The following is a 25,049-nucleotide window of genomic DNA, read 5'->3' as shown; positions in this document are numbered from 1 at the left end:
TATTGCCAATCCTTACGCTAAATACAAACAAAGAGTGTGGCATAGGGTTCACAGGAAAGAAAGAAGTGTTTACAAATTATAAGTCAGAATGCGGAAGTCTGTTCTCCCTTCCCCACGTTTTGAGCACGGGACAAGGTAGGACTCCAGAGCACAGCACATGCTCGAGCTTTCCCAGCACGTGCTAACAGGTCCGTTCTCAACTATCAGGGCCTTCGGTGGTTAAGTCTCTTTTCTACAAAAAGTCTCCTGCCTCTGAGGATCTTATGTGTTCCAAAATCATTAAAGTTCCTTTCTGCTTGCATGTTGTGATGCCTTTTCACCCCTGGATCCCTCTCTCCCGGGCTCAGATACCCAGAAAGTTCTTAGCGATATCGGGACCTTCAGTGTTTCAGTCTCTTGCTTTCCAGGGCCTGATATATTCAAAACAACAAAACAAAAGTTATTTTCTAGTTGTCTTTATAGTGATGGTTCTTCACCCCTGGTCCCCCTCTTCCATGCTCGGCCTCAGTCTCCCCCTTGAATGTCAGCCTCTCTCCGTCGTGTTCACGACGGCTTTCAACACAATCTCATGTGTGCCATTCACAAATCTTAATGTCTTTTTAAACAGTTCACTGTGGACAATCCTCTGTGTCGGGTTCCCTCCTGTCAACACACTGTACATTGGGATTTCAGACTTTGCCCCCTGTTCATCGGCATCCCTCCATCGGGTTCACTCTTGCCAACTTTTGCAATTCACACAGTTCCTTGAACAGTTCTTATGATGCATGATTCACTTCCCTTGGCTTTACCTTCATTTGTTGATCAAAGACTTTCGAATGTATGGAGGATTTTACTAGACCCCTGTATGACTCGTTCTCAAGGCCTTCTGGTAACGGTAGTTTCAACCATAGGCTAATCGCCCAGAGTTTCTCAAGTGAACACCCATGTGGTGTCTGACTCCTTTGTAGCTGGTTTCCCCTCTTGTATCAAACTGTTCTTTGTACTTTCTTCAATTAGACGTTTTGCTACTTTTGTTCAAACACAGTTCCGTTCCGTTTCTTATCGGCTCTCCCCTTGACTTATCGGCTGTGATGAACCGATTGGATTTTTCTTGTCTCTGGAGTCAAGGCCGGTCCCACGGTGGCAAGCGTCTCCCCTCGGCTTGGTTATCAGCAGAGGAGGACCTTGTGTACCGTTAACATCTGTTGCAACACATGATGGCTGTTGTTTGCAGTCTTACGATTCCATCTGTGGAGGTTTCACGGGCCTGGCTTGGAAAGGGCGAGGTTGCTTCTTTCCTTGTCACCCTCTTGGTTCGCGCCGTCTTTCTCCTCCTCTTGAACTGCTGTGCTGAGTTAGCTCTCTCTTCGGTCTGCCTTGCTCCTCCTGTGGTCTCGTGCTCCACCTTTTATCCCTGTGGGGAAGGGAAAGGGCCATTGGGTGTGTGATTCTGGCCAATTGACTGACTTTGCCTGACCCTGGCATTGGGACATGTCAGGTAAACGGCTTTGGTGTTTCTCCGTCGTCTTTCGTGATGTGTGAAAGTGTTTGTGCCGGAAAAAGGGGGGGAGGAGGGTTAGAATGTTCCAGTATCCTATGGGGTAGGATGGGGAAAAGGTATAAGGAGGGGAATACCGCGTCTCACCCGTCGGTGTCCCACTTGGACTGCCCATCCAGGTGATCCTCCCTCACTGGTCCACTCCCAGGAACTGGATCCAATAGCGATGGCCGTGTCTTGGCCACCTGGATGACAGATCCCCGGAGATTAGTAAGTGAGACACCTTCAAGTTTCTCACACAGCAGAACCAAATGATATGTTGCAGCTCAAAGAGCATCCTACTCCTGTAGGAGCCCAGATCTTCGTGACACAAGGCCTTGTGGCTCTGTTCTTGGACTTTCATGTTTCCACAATCCTTTCCCTCCCTTCCCTTCTCACCAACACAACTACTCTGATTGAAGTTGCCCTGTATGGTGTCTATAGAAGTGGTTCCCCGTTGGAAGCCCCGGAGAATTTATTTGCCAGATTATTCACAGTACCAAAGAAGGACAGGGCGGGGTTGCAGACGATCTTGCACTTTCAGACGACTTCTTCCTGCTGAAAGAGAAGTTCAAGATGGTAAGGCTACCTGCAATCCTGCCAGCCGGTCTACAGGGTTACTGGGTTTGCACACTGGACATAGAAGTTCAAAGTGCAGAGGGAGAAACGGCGGCCAGTGTGGTATATTAAAGCAGTTAAAACATGCTGCATTGGAAGAGTGCCACTTGCATCGTTTCAACTTTCAAAGAGAAGTCTAAGATTATGAAGGTCAGTTCATAAGGCCAATACTTTGATTTAAACCATTGCCATATTGCTGTGGTTCATTGCTGAATCAACGGTCACAATGTTGGGTCAATGCAATGCACTTACTCCTGTACTGGAGGGAGTCTTTTGCATTAAGCAGGGAATTCCCTGTCCTTCAGCTCTGTTATCAGTGGGAGGTGCAGACCCATTGTTGGAAGGCTCAAGTGTGGTTTGGATGTTTGCAAAGTCCCAGGTTTAGGGTTCACCAGGCAAACATATCAACCATCTTCTGGCAGCTCGCGCCCACATGAAGCACTCTCTATTGGCAGATGAAACTTGGCTACTTTCAGCACAATAAGAGCATAGGAAATGTATCCAACGCAGTATAAAGGGCTTTTCTTGCAGTTTGATCTGCTCACCACCATCGCAGCGGGATTCAAGCTCTGTTCCACTGCTCCGTCCTGGAACATGCTGTCATTCAGTGCAGGGATGGATCACAATCCCTGCTCAGGCCTGCAGGAGCACAATGCAGTGCTTGTCGGATGCAGATCAGGCACAACAGGCCCTTGGAAGCATCTAAAGGATGGATTGGGCGCTTCAAGACTGTTGAGCATACCCAATGGCCCCTGTTGGGACACTTTTTCTGAAGTCCAACTAAGAGCTTAGTGAAACTATTCACCTGAGGCAGTACAAGACTCCGCTCTTTGTATAATGCTGTACCACCTGAGTACAGGGTAGCATAGACAGAGCAGCCAGGCTTATCTTAGGAGGGTGAGAGGGCTGTAGAACCAGTGCGAAGAAATTGTAGTACACATATGGTGCAAAGAAACACTGAAACACTATGTATTGTAAAAAATAAATGGTTTATTTAAATCCAAATAGGCTCAGATAATTTTTGGGGGAAATAAGTACTATTACTGATCATATAAACACATTATAGAAAAACACAACACTATGCTTTAAAGTTCAGACCAAATCATATACCCTTATTTGGAACACCTAACAGTAGTTCTAGGGAAGTCAAAACCAATAATTACTTTTGGATTACTTTTTGTAGTACAGTGTAGTAGACCCTAACAGTTGTAACGTGATGCTCAGCAAGAAATCACATAGTAAGTCAACTGGACAATATACTTTTCAGAATAGTGGAACACTTTTTCTAGGAACAGTAAAACACCTAGAACTCTGATTCAGGATATGTTATTCTAGGGGAGTTGGAGCGTGGGGTGTAATGTTCAATTTCATTTGCTTTTCAGTTCAAAGACCAAGGGAAGCAATAACTATAACTTATTTTAGGATAATATAGTTATACTCAAGGTAAGTAAAACCTATATACTTTTGTAAGGAACTACCAGCAACCGAAAAGCTAAGTATGACTTAGCCAGACTTATTCCGGACAGGCTAACAGCAAGTCAGGGGAACCAATTCACAATTAGGGACACTCGTACAATTATTCTAACACGAATAATAAAGTGAAACCAACATTACTTTTGGGAAGAGGGGAACCCAATTCACAGGTGAGTAAGTTAGCCTATCTACTTTCTGTTAGAATGGCAAGACAGTTTCTAAGGAAAGTAAGACTTTGAGAATACTTATTTAAGAAGGCACACAGTTTATTCAAGGTAAGTAAATCCTTTATATACTTTTCAGAATGGCAAAACATTTAAGGTAAGTAATAACTTTTTTTGTAACTGTACACTCTCAGAGCTACATTTGCCAACTAATTAATTTACAAGTAAGTAACTTTTCAACACTTGGTTTTCTTTTCAAGGCAGACCCCTTAAAGTATCCATTCCTTCCCAATTCTAGTCCATGAGTTCTCTGAGGCAGAAGAGGGACTCTAGTGGTCTAGGAGCCAGATGTAGGCAGGGTGAGATAGGGCTCAGCAGCGGGAACTGTTCAGAGTTCCAGAGGAAGACTGTTCAAACAAATAAGTATTTTACTTAAGAGTTAGTTGAGGGTTCAGGGACTTCACAGAAGACACCCTAGGAGGATTCCAGCAGTGGGTCTGGGTGAACTGGAGAAGCGACCTCCTTATCCCAGAAAACACCCCAAAAATCTACACAGGAATCACTAGAGACTTAAGTAAATGCGCAGGTCAGCACACTACCTCAGCACAGAAGGTTTTGCAGCAGGAGGACTTCAGGATCTGCAGCCAAAAACCCAGTTGTTGAATTCCTTCATCAAGAAAACAGGACTCTGGAAGGACATTTGCAGCAAGGATCAGAGGGAAGGCTCTAGGCAAGGTTTTGCTCATGGCTGGATGCAGTTCTGTGGATTTGGTGCCGTTTCAGGAGCATCGCTGGTTGGATTCCCGTTGTTTGCAAGGTACAGCACTCTGTTGAGAGGAAGAGGACTTCTTGGACTAGATTCACGCCTCTGGAGGTCCAGCAGGATGCCTGCAAAGTTTCAGCAAGAGACGGAATTCGGAAGACGGTGCATTGCACAGAGGCTCGAAGTCAAAGGTTATTGGGCTGTTGCAGCCCGGAAGGTCGCACGGTCGCAGCACGAGGTGGGATGGCTCAAAATGCAGGTCTTCTTGAGTCTAGTGGGTTTCACCAGTCTCTGTCGGGGTCGTTCTCAGAGTCCCCAGGTCGATTGGAAGGAAGGGTAACGGCAGTCTCCTGTTACACAGCAGGCTCCCTGGTCGCTGGAAATCATCTTCCTCTTCGGTTTTGGTTCCAGTGGTCAACTACCTCTTCAGCTTCCAGGATCTGACTTTTATGCAGGAACCCACCCAATTGACCAAACATGCAATATTCAAACTTGGGGGCGGGGGGGTGTGTGGGGAGGGAGCTGGCAATCATTTCAGGACAGCCCGCCTTCCAATTTAAACTGGCTTCTCACACTCAGGCTGGAAGACAAAGGACTGCAGAGCTTTGGACTCCTGCCTCACTCCCTGCCTTCACAGACCCTCTGTAGCCTGGGTGGAGACTCCTGCCGAAGATAAAAATCGCACAAACAGATTTCCCACCCTGGAGGTCGGGGGAAGGAACATAAAAGGACAAGGAACACTGAAATGGCGAAAAAGGAAGACCGGGGCCATTTTGGTAAAAGGGGTGCCCCAAGGGCAACCCAGTAACAATAGGCACGTATTGCCGAAAGGTTGTCAATGAGGATAACTTTTAAAAGACACTATGGAGAGTCTTAAAAATGACACCCATAAAAAGAGTAAAAGATTTGTGAGTGTGGAGAAAGATTCCCATTCAGCGGTTTAAGGAAAAATAATCCACCAGTAAAAGCAACATGTTCTGGGGTTGACACAGGCCAGGATGATTTATAATTGCTATAAAAATCTTACCAACAGCCCCAGAGAGAATTCATCAGCATGTTGGTGCTCATGACGGGCGCTATCTTGATGATGCAGGATTGGTGTGCGAATTGTGCTGACAAAAACTCCCTCTTCGGTGCTTCAGTGCCCAATCGTCTGCAACTATAGGGGCCCCACACGAGGCTCTGGTTTTCATCTCGAGCAATTCCAAGCATTTTAGAGGGGGGCAGATACACTACAAGTTTCTTACTTTTTTACTTTTTAAAAAACATTTTTGCAACCCCCTATAGTACTCCTTTATCCAATTTTGTCATGATGGTCTTAAATCTTGTTGCATTTTCTTTTTCTTTCTTGGTTTATGGTTTCCCTTATTTTTCAGTCTTTCCTTTTCTTTTTCCTTTTCTTTTTTGGCCCTCTTTGTCTCTAGTCTGCCTGCCCTTCAGATATCTCGGTGAGCTCATTGCTTACTTCTGAGATTTGTGTTCAACCTGAAAGTGAAGCATTTAAAACCTGACACAGCTTGTCACCGTCTTACCCTTAAGTTCTTCTCAGGCCAACAAATTAAGTACCATGGTATTGGTTTAGACTATGGGAAGGAACTGATTTAAAAACTTGCATCCATTGGATGTGTTGACTTGCAAGTTTAAACTCCAATATCACACCTAATCGTGGGGATTGGCCTTCCTATTCCCTCATGGCATATCTTTCTAATCAGGTTTCCTTATTCTTGAGGTGCGTTACTCAAGAATTGAAAGAATAGATTAGATAACACCTTAAGAAAAATTGATAAAATGTTGTTGGCGGGAGGCTGTCTCGAAGCGCACAGCACAAAAGATTGCTGTAAGAATGTCACAACACTGCATCACTCATTGGGCGGAGGAAGGAAAACAGCCACAGTGGTCCAGGGAGCAAGGGGAAGTGGTACAGTTGGGGAAGCGAGGTGACCTGGGTCAGGAGAGGGTTCAGAACAAAGTTGGGAGAGGGGGTGGGGTCGAGGGGATTAACCCCCAGAAAGTAAAGAGTTGCAAGGGAGGATCTAGCGGCAGTATGGGGTGTAGTGGCCTGATGCCAGCAACCTTTGTTAGGGGGCGGGGGGCCGGGTTGGTCTGTGATAGGTGGCCAGCATGCGCAGATCCCGATAAACGCACAAGCTCTGTTGTTCATAGTCTTATACATCCGGTCCCATTTCCTCCATCCTTGTAGATGTCCACCAACATGGGGGCGGTACCAGAACCTTTTGCAGTGAAAAATGAACTACCCCTTTAGATTTAGCATAGCACGCTCCGGCGCAGCTCCGGCGCTGGGAACGCCCCTGAGGCCCACCCTTCTGGCACCTCACCTCAATCCCTTTTTCCGCACGGACGGTGTCAGACCTGGCAGTTGAGCACTGTAACTTTCAACTTTCCGCATGCTCCCCGTTCTTTTGATTCTTTTGAATTTCTTCACCTCCCTTCGATACCTTGCCTCCCCGGCGCATGTCTGCTGCAGGAGGCTTCATGAGATGCGCATCCTGTGATCGGTCGTTCCCGGCCTCAGACCCCCATGCGCTCTGCCTTGTGTGCCTGGGGGCGGACCACCGGCGCGACGCATGCGTGGCTTGCAGCTCTCTTGACCATCGATCCTTGAAGAATCGTCTTTCCAGCTGAAGAGAGATCTTCCATTCTTCAACACCCAGTCATCTAAAGGACTTTGTCGACGGGATCTCGCGTCAAGAGAAGGTAAGTCCTTTGTTCTCCAAGGCCCCCCAACATGGAGACTCCTTCCCAGGACCTCCGGCTGGAAAGGACTCCTTGGTGGCAAACCCAAGGTCGTTAAGGCTACCGGCTCCCAATCTGAGGGGCCCAGGGGCTCTTCTGGATGATCCACCGATGGGTGCTAGAGCGCTGCATGTTCTGCAGCAGGGTGCAAGGGGCTTTCAAACTCTGGTGCCAGGCGGCAGCCCGAGGCACGGTCCCATACGACTACCAGCTCCCCAGCTGAGGGCGTAAATCCTACTGGAGCCCTATCAGAGGTTGTGGTGTAAGGAGATTTGACTACTGGCCTGCTGGCTGAGGGCCCCAGGCCTGCTGGAGCCATCTCCAAGGTCAGCAGGCGGCCCAAATGCCCTCTGAGTGGGCCACTCAAGGGGGTTCCAGTCCTCTTCCTTCAGGGAGTAGTGTCGGGCCCCATGGCTCATGTGGGTGGTCCCCGCAGGGTTTCATTTATGCCTCCCAGCCATTAGGATACCCCTCCCAGGCTCCTTGGTGCTTCGATCAGGACAGGGTCATGCTCCCTGTGAAGGTCACTTTTTTTAGCACTTCCTCCTCCTCATGCCCTGCCCTCAGATGTCGGGGCTCCTCAAGGGCCTCATCATGGAAGCGGCCCCGCAGGTCGTGCCTCAAAGGCTCCCTCCCTTGGGCCCTCCTCCGGTCCCTCACGGGGCCCTATATCGCAGCCTGCTCCCTCTCCGGTCCAAGCCCTGCCGGTGCCTCTGAGCCTTCCACCTCCAGTGCCACTGCTGCCACCAATGCTATCCCCTCTGCAGTCGCCAGTCGATGCTCAGCCGCCAGTTGATGCTCATCCGCCTTTGGGAGTTTACCAGGGGGCACCCCTCCAACTGCCCATCTGCAGGATCCAGACTCTCCTCAGTCTGGCAAAATGGCGGGCGGTGATGACACGCATGATGAAGAGACTTCGGTGAAGAATTTCATGACAGTCTTCAAGGCCTTGCTGATTATTTTTAACAGGTCCCCCCAGGGGACTGATGTGTTGGCACCATGAGCCGCTCGGCCGTCCCCCTTCAGAGAGACACCCTTTCTGTGGCTAAGAAGGGTTGGGAGAAGCGTCGGACCAATGCCCAAGTCAAGAAATTGGACAGCTGGGTCCAGCTATTGGCTGGGGAACCAGTCCTCCTGGCGTCCCACCCTCAACCGCACTCTTCAGTTGTGGCTGTGTCGTCTTTGTAATCAATGCCGTCCTCTTAGTCTTCCGCGGCTGGGGCTGGCCTCCAGCTGTTTGTCCAAGGAGGACAAGGTCCTCGAGTCTTTTGACAGGGGATGTCACCCCAAGTCTGGGCTGCACCTGTGACAGGCTAATGCTTTGCCCTAGCCGCGGCAAACCAGAAGCTGTGGTGAGAGATCGGGGAGTTTCTGCCCGACCTTTCCCTGGCGAGTTGAGCCTACTTCAAAGCGGGGCGGAGGCGCACGCAATTGCGCAGGATCTCATGGAGGTGAATAGTGTGGATGCATACCACGAAATTCTCCTCGGATGTGCAGGAGAGGATTCTAGACCTTCCGTTCGAAGGGACATACATCTTTCATTCGTCCACTGATGACGAACTGGCAAAAAAGACTTCAACGCAGATTGCAAAGTCCTTGGCCATCTTGACAAAATCAGGGCAAAAGTTCTTTCCTCAGACCCAGGGCAGGTCAGAGTTCAAACCCTGATCCTTCAGCGGCTTCAAGGGGTTCAGGGACATCAGTAAGCGGTGGCCAGACAGGTCCCCAGCGACCATACGAGGAATCGGCAGAGGAGCTTGCAGAGCTTTTTTCACTCCCCATCCTCCGCTCCCACCTCAGATGCCAGCTGGCTCTCTGCGGACAGCTGTGTTCTTTCAGGAGTCCTTGGACTCTTTCAGTGGTCTCCACGGGCATCAGTCTTCCTCTTCCTTTTCCTCTAACCTCTTCTCTGTTGCAGATAGGGTCACTTGCACTGTTGCAGGGGATCCTTCTTTTTTTGGACATGCAGATGGTGGAACCAGTGCTTTAGTCACACAGGGGCTCCGGCTTCTACTTCATGATTTTTGCGGTACCCAAGAACAACCAGGCTGGCCCGATGCATAGTTCTGGACTTGTCATTCCTCAACCTGTCTTTACCTCTCGAACGCTTCAAGATGATCACCCCAGTACACACTGTGGAGTCGCTGTGCGCAGGGGACTGGATGTGTTCCCTAGACCTCAAAGATGCGTACCTACATGTCCCCATCTACCAACCGCATCGGAGATTCCTGTGGTTCATAATTATGTCATACCACTTCCAGTACAGGGTGCTGCCGTTAGACATCAATTCGGCCTCTCCTGTGTTAACGAAGTTCATGAATGCAGTGGCTGTCCTTCGCTTGGAGGGGCACCACCTACACCCCTATCTGGATGACTGGCTGGTGAGAGCCAGCTCGCCTGAGAGGAGGGGGTGCACTCCTAGTAGCTGATGTTCTTCACCAGCTAGGGTTTTCCCTCAACCAGCGTAAGTCGCAGTTGACATCTTACCGGGACTGGGTGTTTCTCTGATTTCATTGGGACACAGCGGTTCAGAGAGTGTTCCCTGGGATAGAAAGGCTTAAGTCCCTTCGGAAAGCATTTTGGCACTTTCTGGCCAACTCGGCCACCTCAGCATGGCGGTTCCAGCACCTTTTGGGCCTTGATGGCATCGTGCATGCTCACTGTGCGACACAACGCCTCAAGATAAGACTGCTCCAGCTCCACCTGGCGGTTAAGTGGGACCAGGAAATGGGAGTGCAATTAGACAGGCTTCCTATTCCTCCGTCCATCCTTCTGGAGCTTCACTGGTGGCTTCTGGACTGCAATGTGGCACTGGGAGTCCCTTTTATTCACCCAGGGCCCACTCTAGTAGTGACGGCAAATTCCTCCCTGGGTGACTATTTGATTCACGGCGCATGGTCCAGGACAGAGGCCCTCCTGCATATCAATCTACTGAAACTCATGGCAGTGGGCATAGCGCTCAGGGTTTTTCTGCCGGTCATCAGGGGCAAGGTGGTTCTGGCCAGGGCCGACAATTCCATGACAATGTTCGAACAAGCTGGGTGGACCCGCTCTCCACTCCTTTGCATGGAGGCGGTGTCAATCTGGAAGTGGACCCTGTCGTAGGAGATATGGATGTCCGCTGTCCATCTCCCGGCGGACAAGAACAATGCGGAAATGGGCCATAACAGCCGCCTGGGGTGCAACACCTACAAATGGGCGATACACATCAACTGTTTGTTGCCCCTTTTCCAGAAATAGCGGTTTCCGAACCTGGACTTATTCGCATCTCCTCTGAATTCCATGTGCCCCCTCTTCGCTTCATGGGTGGGGCAAGGTCAGGGGCCTCTGGGAGACGCCTTCCAACTCTGCTGGCATAGCCACAGGTGCTATGCATTTCCTTCTCTTCCATTGCTCCAGCAGACCCTCTGCAAATTTTGGGACTCAGTGGGCTGCGGCTTCATCCAAGTTGCCCCCTGATGGCCGTCGAGGGCATGGTTCTCGGACCTGCTGCAGTTACGCTCCCAAGGGCCCATCCTTCACCCGACCCCCAGCAGGGATTTCATTACGCAGCAGGGCGGGGCGGTGGAGCACCCGGACCTGGCTTGGCTGGCCCTCTCAGCCTGGCTCCTGATCAACTGAGACTGCACCACTCCCAGTTTTCAGACGGCAACTGTGAAATCATACAAGAGGCCAGGAGGCCTTCCACACGCTCTCAGTACAAGAGTAAGCGGATCAGGTTCTGCCACTGGGCTCGCGACAAAGGGGCTGGACCACCTCTCTTGCTCCCTGGCCGGTGTGCTATCTTTTTCCGCACACCTGACTTGGTCCGGCATCCAAGTCGATACCTATTGCAACTACTTGGTGGCCATTGGGGCCTACAAGAACTCTCTGGAGCGCACCTTTTCTGCAGCCAACCCAGTGGTTAAGGCCCACCTTGTGAGCTTTTCCAGGCTGTTTCATCCGGTGCGTAGGCCACACCCCGTCTGGGACCTCAACATGGTGCTGGCAGCCTTACAGCATAAAACTGTTTGAGCCGATGTCATTGGTGGACATCAGACTGGTGGTGCTCACATCTGTGCGCAAAGTCATTTGCTCTCGTGTGAGCCCTTCATCACCTTCCACAATGACATGGTCTTCTTGCGCACTGATCCAAACCTCTTGCCCAAGGTGGTCTCCCTGTTTATGCTTGAACCAGGAAATCTTCCTGTCGGTGTTCTTTCCGAACCCTAAGTTGGAGGCTGAAAGGGCTTTGCATGCCCTAGTGCTCACGTTTTACCTCTCCCGGATGAGATCTTTCCTCTTTTCAGAGGTGTTGTTAGTCACCTTCGGGGTTTAGCTCCCGGCACTGAAGCATCCAAGGCCTCTATAGCCTGTTGGCTGGTCCAGGCCATTTCGGATGCTTACGCGGGGTCATGGGTAATTCATGCCCACGCAGTCAGGGCCAAGGCTACAGTGGTCGTCTTTGAGAGACACGCTTCCTGGGAAGTCATTAGCAAGGCGGTTACGTGGACCACTCCGTCGGAGTTCTGTACGCACTATTCCCTAGGCACCAGCTCCAGGAGGGATGCAGAGTTTGGTCAGGTGGTTTTCAAGAACCTTTTTGCTTCTTCTTAAGCACGAGGAAGGTTGTCACAGCTCCACCCGTTTGTCTTGTTCAGTGGAATCACCCACAAAGCTGGAGGAAAGGGGATGGTACGTATAAGTAATTAAAGTTACCCACTGTAGTGACTAGAGTACTCATAGACCTTATTCCCCTTTCCTCCATAAGTCCCACCCACTTTGCCCCAGTAGTATGCCAGGGGCTAAAATGTTCAGCATAGCCAGGTATTCAAGCGTCTGATATGTAAAAAGGGGACTGAGGTAATGTGGCGGTGCCCCAGGTGCGTTCTCAACGCTGGTACCGTGCCATCCACGTGCTATGACAAATTTAAAGGGATTACACATTTTATTGGTGGCTGCCAAAGGTTCCGGTACCGTCCCAATGTTGGGGGACGCCCACAAGGATGGAGGAAAGAGGACTAAGGACTATGAATACTCTAATCACTACGGTGAGTAACTTTAATTTGTGGAATATTACTGCACATGTCTATCTTTTCCCATAACCATTGAACTGATTTGAATTATGAATGCTCAGAAGCTGTTTTTAATCTACTTGTGTTTTCCTTTTCTATCGCTCATTTAACTCGCACTGCTCTAAATTCCATTTGTGTTCTTTTCAAACCATGCAACACATTGACTTCAGATGCATACAATATACACCCTACAAAACAACCCAAAGGTCTTATTGTAACCTTCTATATTAAAACTGCGAATACGGCCCTTCTCAAGCAGCTCTAAAGAGCTCAAATAAAGCAAACCTTCTTTCTTTAATTTCATACAGTTATAAATCAACTTTAAAATTATGCACATAGTTTGAATGTATGTATCAGTCTTTTCTTCATAAATGTGCCCTGGGAAAAAAAAGTATAGAAGGCGGTGCATAAACACTCATCTGGTACATTAATCATGCTCTACGCCATACTTATTTAAATCAAACAGACTTTTCTTAAAGTGGCCTGAGTTTCCCATTTTTGGGGCTAGTTCTAGATGCACATAGGACTCTCATTCCACATCTTGCATCTGCCTGGAGTCTTCTCTCGAACGTGAGAAGCTTGCATGAGTGAGGGATTCAGAAGAGCAGAGCAAGTGTTGGCAAGTCCATAAGCGCTAAGCAGTAGGAGGGAATCGGAGAGGAGTAAAAGAGAAGAACCTTTTTGCCAATCCAAGAAAGCCAATTAGTAATGGAGATACTGAGAAAGGGGCAGTAGGGTCTGTTAAGCCAGGGCTTTAGTGAAGCCAGTTTAGAGAGGTGAGACTTTCAAATCTGCTGAAAACCAAACTACAAAGACTGGCCTTGATGCATTGAAAGTACAGCAAGCTGGGTGTTCAGCTCAGACTCTGGTCAGAGTTGTAAAGCCACCAGCCCGAATAAGTGTAGCACAGCTTTGACAAACCCTGTAGGGGACAATCCTACACTAACGTATACTAACTGGTAGCAGTTGAGACTGCCGCTTTGTCCTTCAGGCCAGGTAAAAGACTACTCACAAAGCTATGCCAGTGACCAAGGCAAAGCCAAGATGAATACCAAGGACTATGACCCTAAGAAGACATTCGGAAAGCAGTGCGCTGTGACCCTAGAGAAGACATTCGGAAAGCAGTGCGCTGTGACTAAACAGTGACTGAGTGACTTGAGAAACATTATTCTTGGCAGATTCACAGATATATTAAAATCTAGTATAAGGATTGGAGTCTGGAAATTAGGTCCTTTAGCTTGGGGCCTGGCACAAATTTACTTTATTCCTCCTTCCTCCCACCGTTTTGCTAAATTTGCTTCCTATGGAGTTGGACCCCCTTTTTTGAAGGCATTTATCCAAACCCTATCCCGAAGACTAGGTTTCCTGGCTAGAGTTTGATCTCGGGAGGATAGCTCAGGGGCAACGTGCTCGCCTGGGAAGCAAGACGACACAGAGCCACACAGTTTCAATCCCCGGGTCCGTGCTTAGAAGCGTCCTGTGTATTAAGCGCGTTATAAATAACCTATTATATCACTGATCAGGAGGGGCCTTCTGCATAACAGTGAGGCTGCTCAACCCTTACAGAAGACCATAGAGTCAAAGTGTGAACTTCTTATTGTTATCAAAGTCCAAGGGGTGAACATTCCTTCGTTTTTCTGAAAGTTAGGACAAAGCCCTCCTGTTTGTGGTAAACTTTCTGTTTGAATAGAACTGATGAGCTCACACAACGTGTTTTCATTGTTTTGTTCCTTCTCCAGCGTTGGATCTTTCATAGATTTGCATGCTTTTTGAATATTCTGTCGTTGGGCTGGGAATGTTCAGTAACATAGAGCAGTTAATTTCGTAAAATTAAAACTGCAGTCACCTTAGTGCTCTAGTAGTCATTTTGCATCGTATTGCCCACAGCCAATAGAAAGGGTTCCCATCGCTCCACCCCTGGAGGCCATCTTCATATTTTTTTACTGCACGTTGTGTTGGGTGTCCTCAAATAGATCTATTATAATTCTTCATTGTCATCTTCTTTTCATGCAAGTTTTTCGTTTTTCAAAATTGAGAGTGTAGCATTGGAGACTGCAATCTGGTCCTAAGTCGACCATGCCTACCCCTAAAGCAGCTGCAGTGCCTGTGGGATAGCCCCCTCCTCCAGTGAAACCTACTAGAGACATCTCCTTGAACATTCTAACCACTTTGCAGTCCTTGGTGTCTGAATTGCAACTCGGGCTGCATGACCCATCCACACCCAACGCGACGCGTGTGGATCCCACGATGCACCTCCACACAGGACCAGCTTGCCTCCAGTCCCTGTTAATAATCTTACAGACACTTCATCTGAAGATGACGTGCCTCACAGGGTTGCCTCCATGCACACCACCGGCACATACGAGTTTGATGCGATCACCCAAATACAATCCTCACTGTGGTTTCAAAAGCAGCCAGCAAACGCTCATCCAATCCCTCCTCATCATGCTCTGTTCCACCTGACAAAGAAGGCACCCCTCTAGATGCCTTTGGCAATGCTATCAGAGAAACGGCTTCTACCACCATTAAAGCGTCCAATGCAATGGCTACGCTGTCAAGATATGACAGAACTTTGGTTCAAATTGGGTTGATTCTCGAATTCCACCTGGATGATAAAAAGGAGGAGGCTTTCTCTTTGCTTCGCAAGGGCGAAGCTGCTTCAGAGCATGCAATGTTGGTCTCAACAGCTGGGTAACGATGCCGTCTTACACAGGCAGGCTGTCTCGCTGAAGGCCATCAACGTCCAGATGGAAGGTCAAACCAAAGTGGTGGACATGTCCTTTAATTGGGTAGATTTGTTTGTAAAGAAGGTGGACAACACCTTGCAGACCATTAAGGCAGACACAGAAACGGCACATTCCCTGGGCATCCTTCAACAATGTCACCAGTCCTTTCGATCTGGAAAGTCACACTTTTCTCAAACGTCAAGAGTCTACTGGCCCTTGTACTGTTCCATATCATATCAGACCGGGACATATTCGGTGCCAGACAACTATAAATCGAAGTCTCCGTCCTACCGGGGACACCAGCGAGGCGGCTCTTCACAGACCAGGAGCCAGCCAACCAAACAAACCTGACCCATCTTGCGATGAGCTCCCCCTGCCCTGCTTTCACAGCCCGGTTTTCCCAATTCGTCAACTAGTGGAAAGCCATCACCCCAGACAGATGGGTGTGAAGAACACCGCCCATTATTCCTCCCTTGCAAAAGATAGAAAAGCAAGTGCCCCTGCTACTGAAGGAAATACAATCATTACTGCCAAAAGGTGCCATCGATAGCGTCCCATCAGGTCAGCAGGAACGAAGGGTGTACTCCAGATACTTTCTAGTCAAAATGTATTCTGGAGGCGGGGTGCCCATCTTCGACCTTTGCGGGTCTCGCCAAAATCCAAGGCCCAAACCTTTAGGATGGTGACTATAAAGCACGTCTTCTCTCGGCTTCAAGAAGGAGATTTTCTGGCACCCTGAGATATAGAGGATGACTATTTCCAGAATCCGTAGAGAACACAGGAAAAAAAAGAAATTTTGGCTGTATGAAAATTACGTACGCCCAAGAATTTCTAACGAATCTACCACACAATTCAAATAAGGGGAGCGTGGATTGTAGGGGTGTCCCCCACAGCCAACATACTGTTTTTTTAAATCACCCTGCAGCGCCGGTTCCATTAGTCTCTCTAGCATTATCTGTAAAATTTCTGAAATCCTGTCTGACACAGACTCAGCAAGCACTCTATTTGGGGGCTCATCTGGAAACATGTTCCTGCATGGCCACTCCCTCATAGGAGAGGTTGCGGTCCCTTCATGCCAAACTCGTCTTACTTTCCTGGATGTCGACGGCCTCAGTCAGTCTCCTGAAGTCCCTATTGGGGATGATATCCTTGTGCGTTCCTCTCCTTCAACATTGCAGGCTCCGCATGCGACCTCCCCAGGAGTTCCACGATGCACGCTGGCAGCAGGCCTTTGGTTCCTGGGAGGACAAGATCCCTCTAACAAGATAATTCAAGAATGCTCTGTGCTGGTGGTCAGTTGGTCTTGTCTCATACAGGATGCCACTTTTGGACAATCCCCACACCTAGTCAGTGTCCCAGTGAACACCTTTCTGGAGGGCCTGGGTGCGCATACAGAGAATAAGCATGCCAGGGGCCTCTAGACACCTGAAGAGAACATTCTGCATAGCAATAGTGAGCTATGCACAGTATTTTGGGCCTTCAAGTCCTTCCTTCCTCAATTCAGCAGCCAGGCGGCCACAGTCTTCACAGACAACACTACCACAATGTATTTAATCCACTGTCTCTGTCTCCCTCTCTCCCCCTTATCTCTCTCCCCCTTATCTCTCTTCCCTTATATCTCTCTCTCTCCCCTTATCTCTCTATCCCCCCTTCTCTCTCTATCCCCCTTATCTCTCTATCACCCTTATCACTCTCTCCCTCTCCCCCTTATCTCTCCCTCTCCCCCTTATCTCTCCCTCTCCCCCTTATCTCTCCCTCTTCCCCCCTTATCTCTCCCTCTTCCCCCCTTATCTCTCCCTCTTCCCCCCTTATCTCTCCCTCTTCCCCCCTTATCTCTCCCTCTTCCCCCCTTATCTCTCCCTCCCCCCCTTATCTCTCTCCCTTATCTCTCTTCTCTCCCCCTTATCTCTCTTCTGTCTCCCCCTTATCTCTCTTCTCTCCCCCTTATCTCTCTTCTCCCTTACGCTTTGCCCCCGATCCCCCTGGTGGCTCGGGTGTTAAATGTTTTCAGACACTATCAGTGCAAACTGATCTTAGTAGCCCCTGCCTGGCACAGACTCTTCTGGTAATCCGACCTCCTCTCCCTGTCTTCTGCCCCATCAATGAGGCTTCCTCCTCTGTGCTATCTACTTTTCAGGAGCAACAGTGCAGTGTTATACCATGCCCGAGCCTCTCTGAACCGGGCGGCCTGGCTCCTACACTCCTAAAATTGGGCGATATACCGCAGTCATAAGATTGTATGGATGTCCTGGTTAGGTTGTGTGCTTCTTCCAATTTTAGCCAGTTACAGGAGTAAATGGAACGGTTTTTCTGGGTGGTGTGTGGCTCAGGGCCTGACCCTTTACAATTACAACCTAAAGACGTCCTGCCATATCTGCAAACCTTGGCTAAATTGGGCCTGGCTCATTCCACCACCAAAGTGCACCTTGCAGCTATCGCACACTATACTTGCTCTGCTTCCACGCCTTCTCTGTGGTTTCTGTGCTTAATCAAGGAGTTCGTCAAGGGGCTTTTCCGTTACTTCCCACGGCACCAATGGTTGCACCCAGGCTGGGAGTTGAATGTCGTCCTCTCATGGCTCATAAACCCTCCCTTTGAGCATCTGCAAAAAGTCTCTCTCGAAATCCTATCTTGGACTGCTCTGCCATATTTGGTTTTCCACAAGTTCCATTAACCCTTCCTTTGTAACTAAGGTTCTTTCATGGTTCCACCTCAATGAACCCGTGATGCTACCAGTTTTCTTTGGTTAACCTTCGTCACCTGCTGAATGCTCTCTACATTCTTTGGACGTAGTGCAAGCTTTCAAATTGTGTGTCTGCTGCACAAAATCGTTCCACAAGACATCTGACATTTGGTCCCTCTGGAATGGGAAACTCACTTTCCAAATAGCCATTTGCCAGGTCGACTTCCTCCAGCATCCCCTGTCATGAACAGGCTGACAGGTCTCTCGCTGACAAGCCCAGAGCTCATTCTACAAGGGCCATTGCCGCTCCATCGGTTTTCCTCTCCGGATTCCTCTTGCTGGACATCTGCAGGACTGCGACCTGGAGATCTGTTCGGAACGTTCCAAGGTTTTACTGTGTCGACAGGGATTCCACAGAGGAGTCCAGGTTTGGCCAGACGGTTCTGCGTAACCTGTTTGTGTGAGGCGAGTTTCTCCTGGGGCAAGTGTTTCTTCAAGGAGTTTCTCTGCCCGTTATGGTTATGTGATTCTGTTTTGTAATGTATTCATACAGCATATTAATGTATACAAAAACATCTAATGCTGGAGAAGGATTGTTACTTACCTGAGACTGTTCCCTAGCATTGGTATCTTTCATAGTCGTGTGCAACCCTCCCTCTTACCCCGCTTTATCCTCTTCTTGGCTCATATTCTCTCTTTACATGCACTGTGCTAAACCTGAAGATGGCCTCCAGGGGTGGATATATTGGAGCCCCTTCTATTGGCTGTGGGCAATAGGACCCAAAATGACTCTAGGAGAGCACTAAAGTGCCTGCCGTTTTAATTTTATAAAATAAATTGCTCTGAGTATTCCCAACATGACAACAGGGAATATTCATACAGCATGTGAATCTTTTGAAAGATACCAATGCTGGAGGACGAGAGTTACAGGTAAAAAGAGTAATCCTTCCTTCTACATAACGGAGTCTTTTTGAACCCTCAGATTACATGCTTTCCACTGATGCTAGAATACCCCCGGAACAGGAAAACCTTTATTAGTTCTGTAGAAAATGATTTAAAAAAATGTGAAACTGTCATCTTTCTGTGCAGTCGTTTGTTCTAAATCACTAGCACTGTGCCTGGTAATCAATAGCATTTTCTAAGTGATAAGGGAGTAAGCATTCTAAACTCATTCAGTTAAGACTTAGTATTCAGTAAACCTGTAAAATCAGTTTGCCTTGACTTCCGCCCTGTAGAGCTTACCCACATTCCCTTTAACTATTAGAAACGCGTTCACTGTTACATGGTAGCTTATTTTTGTTTGTTTATTTTTTAGGCTCTTCTAAAGAGACTAGAATCTATTAAGCCAACAGTTGGCATGAAACGCTCTGAGCAGTTGATGGACTATCAGCGTCAAGTGGGGTATCTAGGTTCTTCTGCAACTTCACCAAGACCAGTTAAGTCATCTGCAGGACGGATTGGCACATCAGCAAGTAAGCACTTTAAAAATATTCTATAAATATAATCTTATTTTTTCCTCATTTGCCCACATATTTTTCAACTTTACGTAATGTGAAGATTCTCCAACATGAGGTTTCTTATCACTACATTTTCGGAGCTTCATTATTTTATTTTTATTTTAGTAAACATTTATTAAATGTTAGTTTGGTTAAGTTAATTAAATGGGAGCTTCATTACTAAAACATAACATTGCACCAGGGATATTTTGCCCTACAGTGGAGAACCATAGTTATGGTTTTCCCCCTCCCCCTGTTAAGGGTAAGACGTGTGCTCCTGGAAGGGAGTCTTTCCTTGGTCACCTGAACTGAACAAAATGTTTTCACTACAGCTCCCATAATCTTTAGAGACTGCATTAGCAATTTAATTGGATTCACCTGAAAAGCAAGGCAACACAGCCTCCCTGAAGAGTGTTGGGACACGAAAGCGCTAGGAGGAGGAGAACAGCAGCAGAAATGCAGCAGAAGGGATCCAAACCTTTGAATATTTTGGCAGCAATTTGGATCTAACCCAGTTAATTGGACACTTTTGGGATTTAACCCAGTTATATATTTTTTCTTTCTTCAGGTAGTATGTTGACCAGGAATTGGAGTGCGCACCTCACCCACCTTTTTTTTACATTACTAAAACATAGCACATGAATATGATCCCGCAGCATATTTTCAGTAGATAAATATTTCTGTGAAATAGAGACAGTTGAATCATAGACTAGACCTTTTTTGTATTAACTGAAATATTTGTTTTATTTAATGTGTTTCAGCTCTTACAAACTTTCCACATATTATTTCAGATATGTTCAGTGAAAGAACTTTTATTAATGGAACATCATGGTTGTATCACACAAAGCAGAACTCATCAGTTATTGTTCGGCCACCGCCAAATGGGAGAATGTCCCCACAGTCCATTGGGTACTAGACTAAGTACAGTTACCATATAGCGTGCCTGATTGTCCTGTACAGCATTGTACCAAGGGAATTGTGCATACCAAAGGAGCGACTGGTGGTAAAAGCTCTTCCTCAAAAGGGAGCTATAGAACAAGCTCAGCTGAGGGAGCAAAGAGTATTTTTTTAACCTGCTTCCGGTTCCCAAAACAGATGAGACACTTTTACCTGTGAACAGCAAACAAATTTGTCAAGCTGACTAAATGTTGCACGTAATCATACTGTTGGTGGACCAAGGAGAGACTCCTTTGTAACGCCAGACATATAAGATCTGTACTTTCAATTTTTCACTGCTCCCAAGACAGTACCTCTGGTGCATGGTAGGTCCCCAATGCTACCAATTCAAAGTACTCCTGTTTGCCATAAGAATAGCACCATATGTATTCACAAAGATTGTGTTTTTTGGAGCAGTACATCTGTGCAGGCTAACAGTCATGTGCATCCTTAGCTGGACGACTGACTGTTGTGTGTTCTTTGTGCATTGTTTTGCCCTGTTACCGGTAATCAATCCAACTGTTGTACTATCTAAGGTTCTCAACCTAGTTTCATAGAAAAGATATTTCTGGGGGCGTAGAACTCTACTCAAATCAGGTACTTGTTTTCCTGTCCCATGAAGAACTTCAAGCCTGATAAGGAAACATGCATTCTTTATCAGCCGTTAAATAAGATAATTGTGCAGAAAGTCATGAAACTGTTTGGGCTGATGTCGTCCTGCATCCATGTAGCCCCACACACAAGGCTGCACATGATCCATTTAAAACATGGGTCAGTGCAAAATGGTCACAAACAACCAGGGCTTGAGTGGTGGGGTTGAGGGGCTTAGGGTTGGGAGGATCTAGTGGTTGTTACATAAAAGGTCATCCATTGCCTTCTAACGGGGAAACAAACTAGTTGTGACCAAAGTTTTAGCAAAGGTGGAGTTATTCGTGGCGGGACTCCCTTTCTCCTGCGCACCTCCTCTTTTCTTGTTTCTGAATCTATCCAGCAGCCTGGATCCTGTTTTGTCGAGGAACCAACTCCGGGGTTCCCATTTGTTTGGCAGAAGTGTGGGGATGACAAACTCTGGATCAGTTGGGCACTTGTAGGGTATGATAGTCCAATGGTCGCTGTTGAGCAATTTGATCAATTATATGGTCCAGTCAAGTCTTAGTCGTTAATTTGTTTATTTTTGGTTAATTAGCACCAAAGAAAACATAATTGTAGAAATGAATGACAGGTTTTTGACATGGTTAATAGCTACACAGCCGACGCGCGTTTCAACCTAAGTCTTTTTCAAGGCTGTGATTAGTGAGTTGGTTTGGTGATGGTGTGATGCACACAGTGAAGTGACCTAGTGATACCCATTGTTATTTATGACATATATATTCCATCCAATATGCATGTATTTAATAGAGGAATGGAAGCACATTGTGGCAACATATTGGTGATGGGCAAGCCCGTGATCGTGAGTGGTGGTGACGGGGTGGATAACAGGGCAGAACATATAACAATTGATAGTTACATTTAGGCATAACGAGATGCATATTTGCAGTTAAAGTAAAATGAGACAAAGTAAGAGACAATGTACCAAGGGAGACAAAGGAAAAAAGGAGAGTCAATTAGTTGAGTCAAAGGGCCAAGAGAATTTGGTATGACAGCCTTGTTGAAGGAATTTGAGTTAAGGGGTGGACTTCAAGATGCTGTAGGCTGGTCCTCCCAGATAAGGACGCCAGGGGGGCTGGATAGCCGATCTGAAAAGTAGATAGATGGGGTTCTCAGCAGGGATAGGACCCATGTTTGTTTGTTTGTTTGTTTAGAATTTATTGTGCGCACCGGACCCTGGGGTATAAGGGCGCAGAAAGTAAGAATATGTACAGCTTAGAGCATAAGTTACAGGTTACAGTTACAAGTTACAGACATTACTAGTTACAGACATTACCAGTTACAGGTGCAAGTTTACAATACAAGTTTACAATCGTATGGTGCAGATACTGTGTAGCAAACAGGCGTGAGCATTATCATGGGTTCAATTAGCAGTTGCTGTCGTTAGCCAGTTGATTACAATTTGCCTGAATTTGGAAAAGGAGTGTTCTAGCCTCGCAGTAGTGGGTAATTCGTTCCACAATTGAGCAGCTTTGACTGGGAAGCTAGCTCCGCCTATGGTGGTCAGTTTAAAGCGTGGTACTTGTAAGCGATTGGTGTAAGCAAGTCTGGTTTGTCTTGTGGGGTGTGTTCTGGTGAATCTGTCCTTAAGATATTGGGGGGCTTTGTTGTGTAGGGATTTGTATGTGAGAGATGCAGTTTTGAGTCTGATTTTCTCATGGGTGGAGAGCCATTTGTGTTTCCTTCTTATTACTGTAATGTGTTCTCTCCTGGGGATGTTCAATGCCGCTCGGAGGGCCTTGTTTTGCTGTATCTGGATTTTGTTTATGATAGATTTAGTGGCTCCTATGTACAGTGCGTTACAATAATCTAGTTTAGAGATGATAAGGGCTCTGGCTAATGTTAGACAACTGTGCTGGGAAAGGAATTGTTTTCCTGCTCTAATGAGCTTACATGTGTAGGCTGTCGAGGAAGCTAGGGAGTTTACCTGTTTGGAGAATGATAGGGTAGAATCAAGGTAGATGCCTAATGTTTTAACTTCTTTGGCAACTTGTATGCAGTTCCCATCTATGATGAAGGAAGAGTAGTTTGAGCTTAGTTTTTTGATGAGGGGTGCGGTGCCTAGGATAAGAAGCCCATGGACGAGTGGCCGATGGGCGACTAATGTGGTGTGCCCTGGATGGGCCGCACGGTGACTTGCAGACTGGCAGAGGTGGTGACAAGTAAGTTAATTAGTTATCTAGCGGGAGAGGTGAGGGTGCTAGGTTGTAGCAAATAGGCAGGAGGGACGTCTATGAAAGGGCATCTGGTGGGAGGCTTACCGTTGGCCGGGTCCAGCGAGTTCGTTGCGTGCAAGCGTTCTCGGAAATCCGTGTGCTGTGGACCGGCACTGCTTCCCGGAATTTATAAGAGCATGGGGCGGATTGGTTGGTTCATCGAGCGGTGTGATTGGTCTAAGAAGACCGTCCCGCGGGTTGGGAAGCTGTCAAGGTTTGCGTCACGGGGGTGAAAATTGTAATTATCAATAGGGAATTGCCCAGACCGAGCCTGGTCCATCAGACGGATTAGTCCGATAGGGTGCTGTGGAGGGATAGCCCTGATGGTATGTTTGAACTTGTTTATTTTTGGTTAGTTAGCACCAAAGAAAACATCATTGTAGAAATGAATGGCAATTATTGACATAGTAAATCACTGCAGAGCCCAGTCATGATGTGCAAGTGGCCGTGTGGTGAGTTGTGACGTTGCTATGGAATAGATCCCAGAAGGTTGCAGATTTGGGCTGTATAGGTACAGTCAAGGTGGAGGTGAGGGGAGGGGGGATGTGATGTGTCCCCCTTACCCGTGGGCAGGGAAGGCAATGGTGTGTTGGCCCAGAGGTAAGCAAGGCCTTGGTGCAAAGTGGGCAAGAGTGCCAGACGGTGGGATGGAGGTCTTGGTATGGGCTTGATGTAGGATTAGTACATGGAAGGAAGTTACATCAAGTGTGTCCATTGGTAGAAACCCTCACGGGTTTATGTATGACTATTTACATGAAAACATGGAAATCATGGTCACTATTTAATCCAAAAGTAATGGCGCGATATTTGCATATCAGCTTTGCTTCTTTCTGGCGTAGTTGGAGTTCTCTATCTCGGCCTCTTATGTCAGTTGATATTTTCTCCAGTCCCACGAAGGTGATATCTTCCTTGTTGTCCCACTAGTGTTCTTCCTGCCAGTGTAATGCCAGTGGATATCTGGTGTCCTGGGAATGTAGGGAATTAAGATGTTCCCTGATCCTTGTTCTGAGTTCTCTTTTAGTACTCCCAATATATTTACGATTACATGCACAGTTAATAGCATAAACCACACATTTGGAGCTACAGTTGATGTATTCTCTGATTGTATGTGTGTCACTGGTACTGAAAGTCAAAGTTTTGGTCGTTGTGGCGAATATGCACATGGAGCAGTTTCCACACTTGTAGAAGCCCACTGGTTTGTTGCTGGTGAGCCAGTTGCCATCGGTTTTTGGAATAGGCACCATGAACGATGGACTGAGGATGTTTTTGAGTGTTCTGGCCTTGGTATAGGTTAGGATTGGGTTGTCTGGGATCTATGCCCTGATATCTTCATCTATTGATAGGATATGCTAATGTCTCTTCAGAATCTTCTGTACTTGATGGCTATCACTGCCGAACTGGGTAATGTATCTTATTGGGCTGTCATTTGTTACCCGTTTGCTGGTCTGTACCTTGGGAGTCAAAAGCGAGCTCCGTTCTCTACTGTTAGCCATAGCTATGGCTGCTTGTATTGATTGTTCCGGGTATCCTCTCTCATGAAAGCGTCTGCTAAGTGTTGCACATTCGTTTCCATATGATGGCCGGGTGCTGCAGTTCCTTTTGGCTCTGAGGAATTCACCTTTGGGGATATTATTGATTACAGATCTTTTGTGGCAGCTGGATGCGTGCAAGACTGAGTTAACTTCTGTCGGTTTCCTATAAGTTGAGGTCATTAGCTCTGTGCCAGCTGGCGTGATAGTGATATCCAGGAAGTCAATGCTCACCTTACTTGAGGTCCCCGTTAGTTCAATACCAAAATTGTTCTCATTCAAATAGCGTTTGAATGACTCTAGCTCTTCATTTGTACCACACCAGATCATCAGGATGTCATCAATGTATCTCATCCAAGTGTGGATCAGTTTGTTGAAGTCGTGGTTGGTAAAGCCGTGTACCTGTTCATAATGGTGCATAAATAGGTTGGCCATTGAGGGTGCATATGTAGCACCCATGGCTATGCCTTTTG

General features: G+C 47.4%; 1 protein-coding gene across 1 annotated transcript in view; it reads left to right on the top strand.

The window, feature by feature from the left end:
• Window positions 1-25,049, top strand: part of CFAP97 (cilia and flagella associated protein 97) — a 390,032-nt gene that overhangs the window by 321,771 nt on the left and 43,212 nt on the right. The window contains exon 5 of the mRNA XM_069631508.1: window positions 19,067-19,223. Coding sequence (XP_069487609.1) covers window positions 19,067-19,223 — 157 coding nt within the window. The remainder of the gene's footprint in view (window positions 1-19,066; window positions 19,224-25,049) is intronic.

Source organism: Ambystoma mexicanum, chromosome 6q (genome assembly GCF_040938575.1).
Source record: "Ambystoma mexicanum isolate Mex_15411 chromosome 6q, UKY_AmexF1_1, whole genome shotgun sequence".
In the NCBI taxonomy this organism is placed as follows: Eukaryota; Metazoa; Chordata; class Amphibia; order Caudata; family Ambystomatidae; genus Ambystoma; species Ambystoma mexicanum.
This window is presented reverse-complemented; position numbering and strand designations above follow the sequence as displayed.